This window comes from Myotis brandtii, unplaced genomic scaffold (genome assembly GCF_000412655.1).
Source record: "Myotis brandtii unplaced genomic scaffold, ASM41265v1 scaffold274, whole genome shotgun sequence".
Taxonomy (NCBI): domain Eukaryota; kingdom Metazoa; phylum Chordata; class Mammalia; order Chiroptera; family Vespertilionidae; genus Myotis; species Myotis brandtii.
In genome coordinates, this window is record NW_005360425.1 from 1,106,902 (window position 1) to 1,115,827 (window position 8,926).

The following is an 8,926-nucleotide window of genomic DNA, read 5'->3' on the forward strand; positions in this document are numbered from 1 at the left end:
GGTCCCAGGTTCGATTCCGGTCAAGGGCATGTACCTGGGTTGCGGGCACATCCCCAGTGGGGGATGTGCAGGAGGCAGCTGATCGATGTTTCTCTCTCATTGATGTTTCTAACTATCTCTCTCCCTTCCTCTCTGTAAAAACTCAATGGAATGTATTTTTTAAAAAAAAAGTTACTGAAGATGGGAATCTTAACAAACCACAATTCAAATAGGTCATTTGTAAGCCACATCTCTTTTTATATATATATAGATATAGATAGGTATAGATAGATATACATATACATATAGGTATTTTTTTTGTATTGATTTCAGAGAGGAAGGGAGAGGGAGAGAGAGATAGAAACATCAATGGTGAGAGAGAATCATTGGCTGCCTCCTGCACGCCCCACATTGGGAATCGAGGCTGCAACCCCGGCAAGTGCCCTTGACAGGAATTGAACCCGGGAGCCTTCAGTCCACAGGCCAACGCTCTATCCATTGAGCCAAACCAGCTAGGGCAAGCCACATCTTTTTTTATGGCAGACTGCCCACACCAGAGAATATAATGTCTTGGGAACAGAAATGGGACAATGAAAGTCAGGGAAATCTTCCAAAGGCAAGAAATGCCATTCCTTATTTTCCTTCTTTATCCCTCACACTTAATAAATAGGCCTTGTCCTGGTTTTAAGAACCTATATTGAGTACTTACTTATCCAACCTATGTGATGGGGTAGGGCTGATTTGGGTAAAGGAGTTTAAAAGCACCACCTAGCCCGGCCAGTGTTGCTCAGTGGTTTGAGCATCACCTATTCACCAAGAGGTCACTGGTTCAATTCCCGGTCAGAACACATGCCCAGGTTGCAGGCTTGATCCCCAGTAATGGGGCATGCAGGAGGCAGACTATCGTTTCTATATCATTAATGTTTCTCTTTCCCTCTCTCTTCCTCTCTCTCTAAAAAATCAATATAAACAGCCCAGCTGGTGTAGCTCAGCGATTGAGCATCGAGCCAGGAACCAAGAGGCCACTGGTTCGATTCCTCATCAGGGCACATGCCCCGCTTGTGGGCTCGATCCCCTGTGGGGGGTGTGCAGGAGGCAGCCGATTGATGATGTTTCTCATCATTGATGTTTCTCTCTCTCCCTCTCCCTTCCTCTCTCTCTCTCTCTCTAAAAAAAAAAAAAAAAAAAATCAACAAAATATATTTTTAAAAAATAAAAAAATCAATAAAAACATATTTGTTTTGTTTCTTAAAGCACCACCTAACACTGTAAAGCATTCAGGATATTGTGTGACAGTGCTAATGGAGAAAATCTAAATTATTAGTGAACTATAATCAAGAATTAGAAAGTGTTCATATCTGTCTAAAAATGGAATGACTTAAAAAGTGGGTTGTTTGGTAGAAATGTAATTATTTTGGCTACATCTCAGTAGAGTATATTATTATAAGTATTATCTTTCCCATATGAATGATTAATAATAAATTATACCACTATTGTTGGTTAATGTTAAATACCAGTGGATTTTTAGGAGTTTCTGAAAATATAATCATACTAATAAAGGATAAAAATACAAATTTTCAAAATTATACTCTGCTTTTTGTTTCATTGTTTCTTTGCCAATATTCTTTCACAGAAAAAAAATTGTACAAGGTATTTTAATTTGTCTTTGTACTTTGTGCCCACAAAAGCAGTTCTGTTTCATCATTGCCATCTAGTATTAACTTCTTAAACTCAAGAATGATGGTTCCTGTTTCACTAAAAAGAATACTATTAGGTGATGAACGTCACAGCTTCTCTCTTTTTCCTTTGCACACGTACTGCTTATTGAACACACTTTATTCTATACCTCTTACTGCTTCAATGCTTTCTTCGAATATGCTTGCAATTTTTACCATGTAAGTTGGCCTAGAAAAAGTGACTTCCCACAACATCTTGTAAAGTGTGTTAAGACCTTTTCTAGCTCCTGAATATGAAACATATGCTTTAGCACCATAGGTTTTCCTGAATTGATGCTCAAACAGGTTTTGAGGAAAAAGCTATAGTTGTAAGACTTTTTTTTTTATTCATAAAATTGGCTTTGATTGCCTGGGATGGTGAACATCTTCTATGATCACTTTTTTCATTGCTTGCACATGTATTATAATTGCTATTAACATATCGGACAAAAAATACAAATAGTTATCTAATAGATTGATCAATTTCCTGCATTTTAATCATTGTAACTTATGATGCCTTTTCTGGTCTTTAATAAGGTGAAAATGTGGGTTCACTGTCATTAATTTGTAGAGCAGTGGTATTGGGTACATTTTTATGATAGTATGTTAAAAATTTGTCATATACCAGGAATATATTATTTTAATCTCTTAACAGAAACCAGCCCGAACACTTATATCTGGTCTTTGCAAATCATTGAAGCCCTCAGATGAAATGATTGAGATTACCAATGACTTGGGGAAGACAGAGCTTTTCTGCTCTGTTAATTGTTTTTCTGCTTACAGTAAAGCTAAGATGGAATCTTCTACAGGTAATATTTGCTTAGTAATCAGAGGTTTAGTAATTACTGAAGAATATTACTGCTTCATTTAATTTATCACCTTGATTCATTTCCAAATTAGATTTAAAAGTCGGAACCATTCAAAACTTGTTGCAAAGAAATGGTTTCCAGTATTTTTGTATAAAAGGAAGACTACCACCAGAGATTTAATATTTGTAAAGATTGTTGTGTTAGAATAGAATCCTGTACTTAGCCCTGCTTTGTAAAAACAAGGCTATTAGAATTTTCACATGAAAGTGGAGCCAATTGGAACTACTTTGAACTTCACTAAGAGAAAAGCACAGATAATCCAGGGCCAACTATGTAATACCATCAAAGAGCCACATATAGCACCAGTGGTGCTATTTACATAGTCAGTGGAGTGAATGATGCTCCTGGGGCTTGTACATCTTGCAAAATGGCTTATTATTGAAATATCTACAATACTAGCTTAGCCCTAGCCAGTTTTGCTCAGTGGATAGAACGTCGGCCTGCAGACCAAAGGGCCCCGGGTTTGATCCTGGTCAAGGGCATGTACCTCGGTTGCAGGCTCCTCCCCAGCCCATGCCCTGGTCAGGGTGCGTGCAGGAGGCAACCAATCGATGTGTTTCTCTCACATCGGATGTTTCTGTCTTTCCCTACCCTATTCTCCCTAAAAATCAATGGAAAAATTTCTTCGGATGAGGATTAAAAAAAAGTGAGAATTAAAAAATACTAGCTTGGATAGCAACCCAGCTCCATTCGTACTGAGGTTTGTGAATCCTAGAAGAGTTAGAAGTGATACCCATTAGTAGATTCTGTAGGAGTCTCTTTTCTGTTCTTTTTTTTTTCTTCTTCTTTCTTCCTTTTTTTTTAAAAAAAAATATATTTTTATTGATTTCAGATAGGAAGGGAGAGGGAGAGAGAGATACAAACATGAATGAAGAGAGAGAATCATTGACCGGCTGCCTCCTGCATGGTCCTGGGGATCTAGCCCACAACCTGGGCATGTGCCCTTGACCAGAATCAAACCCGGGATTCTTCAGTCCATAGGCCAATGCTCTAGCCACTGAGCCAAACTGGTTAGGGCATTTTTTTTTTTTTTTTAATCCTCACCCAAGTATATTTTTCCATTGATTTTTAGAGAGAGTAGAAGGGAGGAAGTGACAGAAGAGAGACACATCGATTGGTTGCCTCCTGCACGAACCTGACCAGGGATGGAGCCTGCAATCAAGGTACAAGCCCTTTGGCCAGAATTGAACCCGGGACCCCCAGTTCATGGGCCGACACTCTATTCACGGAGCCAAACTTACTAGGGCTCTTTTCTGTTCTTCATGTGTAATTTCACAGAAAAAGTTGCTTTGAAATTTCAAACAAATAGCATAAAGACTGAGGAATTGTTTGCAAAGGTAAAAGATATAAAATGATAGGAAATGTAAATTATTGTATTAATGTTGTTATTGATATTATCCTAAAGAACCTGGCTATCCCTAAGGCCTACTAAAAATTACCCCAATACACAGCAATACCTAAAGCTATTGGATATTTGCATTGTTCTTTGAAACACTTGTTATTAAACAATGCTAATTGATTCTGCCTGGTTTATAAGAAATCTCTTTATTTTTATCAGTAAATGTTTCCATGGTGCACAATACTTCAACAGAGCTCCTTTCTCCAGAGAAGCACCTTTCTCCAAAGAAAGATACAACTCCAGTTATAAGCAATATAATGTCATTGGCAGATACTCATGCTGCCCTGCCCATCATGAACTCTGATATCTTACAAGGTAAAAATTGATGTGCTATTTGACATAATATAGTTTTGCCCTGCTTGATGATTTTTCTATAGTCTAAGTTTTCTTTATGTTGCCTGATATAAAAGAAGCAATTATTGTTTATGATGCTGTTTTATAGATTATGGTATAAGATCTTGAATTTATGCTTTAACAGGTACAGTTTCTTCAGTAAGAGGAAATGTCCTATTGGATGTAAGTTGTTGGAGTTGTTTTTTTTTTGGCTACTGTCTTTTCTTAAGCTTTTTAAATCATTGTGTGTGTGTGTGTGTGTGTGTGTGTGTGTGTGTGTATCTGAGCATTTTAATTCCTATTTTGATGCTAGAGCTCAAAAAAGTAGAGCAATAAACACCTTTTGGTATTTATATTCAGTTTCCCAAATCTCAAATTTGAATTTAAATTATTAATAAGAATATTTAAAGAGAAGTATTCTTAACTCAGCATAGTGGCTAAGGGTGGAGGCTCTAGCCCCAGAATAAAGAGAAGTATTCTTTTTTTCTTTTTAAATATATTAATTGATTTCAGACAGAGGAAGGGAGAGGGAGAGAAAAACATCCATGATGAGAGAGAATCATGAATTGGCTGCCTCCTACACGCCCCTCGCTGAGGATCAAGCCCACAACCTGGGCATGTGCCCTTGACTGGGAATCGAACCCGGGATCCTTCAGTCCGCCGGCCGACGCTCTATCCACTGAGCCAAGCCGGCTGGGGCAAAGAGAAGTATTCTTAGTCATGGTTTTTCCTTTAGGTTCTTTATTAATTTTCTTAATATTTATTAAGTAATTCTACTCACCTAAGCAATAAAAATTTTTATTACATACCAAAGTCCTTTGAACAAATGATATTGATTCTAGATTGCAAATAGATGTTATAAATAATTATTGTTTTCCCTTAGTGGAGTTCATACTGTAACTTATTCATTCACTTATTGTGTTATTAGCATAGATGTTTTTGATATTTGCATTATTTGTAAACAGTTAAAACAAATGTTATCATTTTCCTCCTAAAGGTTTCTAAGAGTTCACCCAGTGAGTCAAGCAGTGGTATCGCTAATAGTAGTATGGAACAACAGCTAAGCCTTTTGCCATCTTCATCAGTACTCAGTCAGCATTCATCCCATATAGAAGTACAAAAGGATCAAGTCTCCAACCAAGATGCTACACTCAATAAGAAATCTATGAAAATAAGTAATAGACTATGTTACCCAAAATTTACATCTAAAGTACAAAAAGTTAAAAGTAAATCCCAAAGTATTAAAAAATCTTGGTGTTCAAATTTTCAGAAGTTAGGAACCACTATTAAAAAGGATTTAACATTCTGTTATTCATGCCAGTTGTTCTGCCAGAAAAAATATAGCTTTGGAGGAGAGTCATTAGCAACCCAAGGAATTTCTAATTGGAAAAAAACTCTGAAAAATTTCACAAAGCATGAAAAAAGTATAATGCATTTGAAGTCATTGCAGTTTTGGAGGGAATACCAGTTTTGTGATGAAGCTGTCAGTGACAATTTATCTATTCATTCAAAACAGATGGAAGGAAATAAAAAGTACCTAAAGCTTATCATCGAAAATATTTTATTTCTTGGAAAGCAGTGTTTACCCTTAAGAGGAAAGGACCAGTCTATTTCATCTGTGAATAAAGGCCATTTTTTAGAATTGTTAGAAATCAGAGCAAAAGATAAAGGAGAAGAAATATTTAGACTTATGAATTCACAAGTTGATTTCTATAATAGCACACAAATTCAAAATGATATTATTGATATAATAAAGACTGAAATGTTACAAGATATTGTGAATGAGATCAATGTCTCCTCAGCTTTTTCAATAATATGCGATGAGGTAACTGATAGTGCCACTAAAGAACAGCTTTCAATTTGTGTAAGATACCCAGAAAAAACATCAAAGGCTATCATAATTAAAGAAAGATTCTTGGGTTTCATAGATGTTGAAGAGATGACTGGAACCAGTTTACACAGGACTATCACAACTTACCTGCAGCAAATTGGAGTTGATATAAATAAAATAAGAGGCCAGGCCTATGATAGTACTACTAATTTGAGGGAAAAATTCAATAAAAGTGCAGCACAATTCAAGAAGGAAGAGCCAAGAGCTTTATACGTACATTGTTATGCCCATTTTTTGGATTTAGCAGTAATTAGGTTTTGTAAAGAAGTAAAAGAACTCCGAAGAGCTCTAAATACGCTGAGTTCTTTGTTCAACATTATTCCTATGTCTAGGGAAATGTCTGCAAATTTTCAAAAGATACGAAAGCTAAGTCAAAACAAAACATGCAAGAAACATATATCACAATCATGTTGGACACTCCATGATCATACATTACTATCTGTGATTGAGGGCCTTCCAGACATTATTGAAACATTGGAAGTTGTATCAAGCCATTCTAACACAAGTTTGGCTGATGAATTGAGTGATTTGTTGACAATGGTTTCCAAATTTGAATTTATCTTTTGTTTAAAGTTTCTTTATCGAGTATTAAGTGTTATAGGAATTCTTTCCAAAGAGCTTCGAAGTGAAACCATAGACATTTTTTCTTTGTCTTCAAAAATAGAAGCAATTTTGGAATGTTTATCATCTGAAAGAAATGATGTCTGTTTCAAAATTTTCTGGGAGGAAGCAGAAGAAATATGTCAAAAAATAACCTGTAAAGGTTTTGAAGTTGAAAGACCTTCTTTTCATAAAAGAAGAAAAATTCAGGAAACAAGAGCTCTTAATAATTCAGACAATATGTTTTTTCCTACCTCCACAGAAGAACAATATAAAATTGGCATTTATTACCAAGGATTAGATACTATATTACAGAATTTAAAAATATATTTTTCAGAATTTGATTATTGCAAAGTGAAGCAAATTTCAGAACTATTATTAAAATGGAATGAACCATTAAATGAAGCAACAGCCAAACATGTCCAAGAATTTTATAAACTTGATGCAGACATCATCCCAGAACTTCGATTTTATCGGCAATATGCAAAGCTCAACTTTGTCATAGATAATGATCATATCAATTTCAGCAACCTTGGCTACTTATTTATTCAGCATGGTCTTCATAACAATATTCCTTGCTTATCAAAGCTATTATATATTGCTTTGTCTTGGCCAGTCACTTCAGCAAGTATTGAAAACTCATTTTCTATACTGCCTCGTCTTAAAACATATTTATGTAATTCCATGGGACAAGAGAAGCTTAGTGGCTTGGCCCTAATGGCTGTTGAACAGGAATTAGTAAATAAACTGCTGGAGCCTGAAAGACTCAATGGAATTGTGGAAAAGTTTATACATCAGATGAATAAAATATAGTATTTGCTCACTGAATTTACCTGAGTTTCATATTTCTATTGGAATATAACAGTTTTTATTTCAAATGTTTGTCTAAGAAAAATCTATTTTCAACTTGCCTTTTTCACTTTACATGGTATTTTTGAGATTGTTCCATGTCAACACATAAAGAATTTCCTGATTCTTTTTGTACAGCTGCACAGAATTGTATGAATGTACCATGATATATTGGGAACAGACATTTTAATTGTTTTTTTAGTATAAATAATGCTTCATTTAATAACTGCACATAAGTCATATTGCATATTAGTAAGTTACTGTAAGATAAAATTTTAAGTTAGAATTACTAGGTCAAAAGATTTGTGCATTCTTTATTTTTGATTGGCACATTGCTTTCTGTAAGGATTATGCCAGTTTACAGTCCTGCAAACAATATGTGAGTCAAATATTTTTATTTTTGCCAATCCATTAGTTGAATAAAGGTATATTAATCTCTGGAGATTTAATGAGTGGAATTTTGTACTGTCACTTAAGAATAAGGTTGGGTATGTGCTTGAGCCATTTGTATATCCTTTTCTGTGAACTGTTAACATTTAAATATTAAAACTTAACATTTAAATATTAAATATTAATATTTAAATATTAAATTTAATATTTAAATATTAAAATGTTGCTGTGTTTTTGCATGAAACCCTGACAAAGTAGTCTGCACAGTCCCAAAATAAGACTAGGTAGTGAAAATACTCAAAAGCAGGTATAAGACCTGAATGGTATTGGCTGTCTGTATTGGTCATGGAGGAAAAGCAGTGGGATGTCTGATGGCCTTGAGAATAGATCCCCCCAATCAGCTTTCCATTGGAAAGCATGCAGGCCAATTTGAAAACAGCCAAAACAGGAAAGGATCCTGAAGATGCCCATTTGCAGGTGAATTTAAGGGGACTGAAGATGTTGAAATAGGCTAGGTCCTTATGAACTCTTGAAACTAATAAACCTAAGCTTCATTCCAAAACAAAATCCATTTAAGGAGAAACTACTGGCTGTAATACCAAGTTGAGCAGGACAGGCAGACAATAGGGGCAGAGGAAAGACAAGGTACATATTAAATGAGGGAGAGAAGACAAGGAAGCAGATCTCAGTAAAAATACTAGTAATAGGCCCTACTGGTTTGGCTCAGGTAGAGCGTCGGCCTGCGGACTGAAGGGTCCCAGGTTCCATTCTGGCCAAGGGCACATGCCTGGGTTTCAGGCTTGACCCCCAGTAGGGGGAAGGCAGGAGGCAACCAATCAATGATCTCTCATCAGTGATGTTTCTATCTCTCTTCCTCTCTGAAATCAATAAAAATAAATTT

At 35.6% G+C, this 8,926-nt stretch overlaps 1 protein-coding gene across 7 annotated transcripts in view; it reads left to right on the plus strand.

Moving 5' to 3' along the window:
- Window positions 1-8,077, plus strand: part of ZMYM1 (zinc finger, MYM-type 1) — a 22,611-nt gene extending 14,534 nt beyond the window's left edge. For all 7 annotated transcript variants that reach the window (XM_005868560.2, XM_014541523.1, XM_005868559.2 and 4 more), the window contains 4 exons: window positions 2,350-2,503; window positions 4,122-4,277; window positions 4,441-4,478; window positions 5,293-8,077. In XM_005868560.2, the coding sequence (XP_005868622.1) occupies window positions 2,350-2,503; window positions 4,122-4,277; window positions 4,441-4,478; window positions 5,293-7,599 (2,655 nt within the window). In that variant the 3' untranslated portion in view covers window positions 7,600-8,077. The remainder of the gene's footprint in view (window positions 1-2,349; window positions 2,504-4,121; window positions 4,278-4,440; window positions 4,479-5,292) is intronic.
- The last annotated feature ends 849 nt before the right edge of the window (window positions 8,078-8,926 follow it).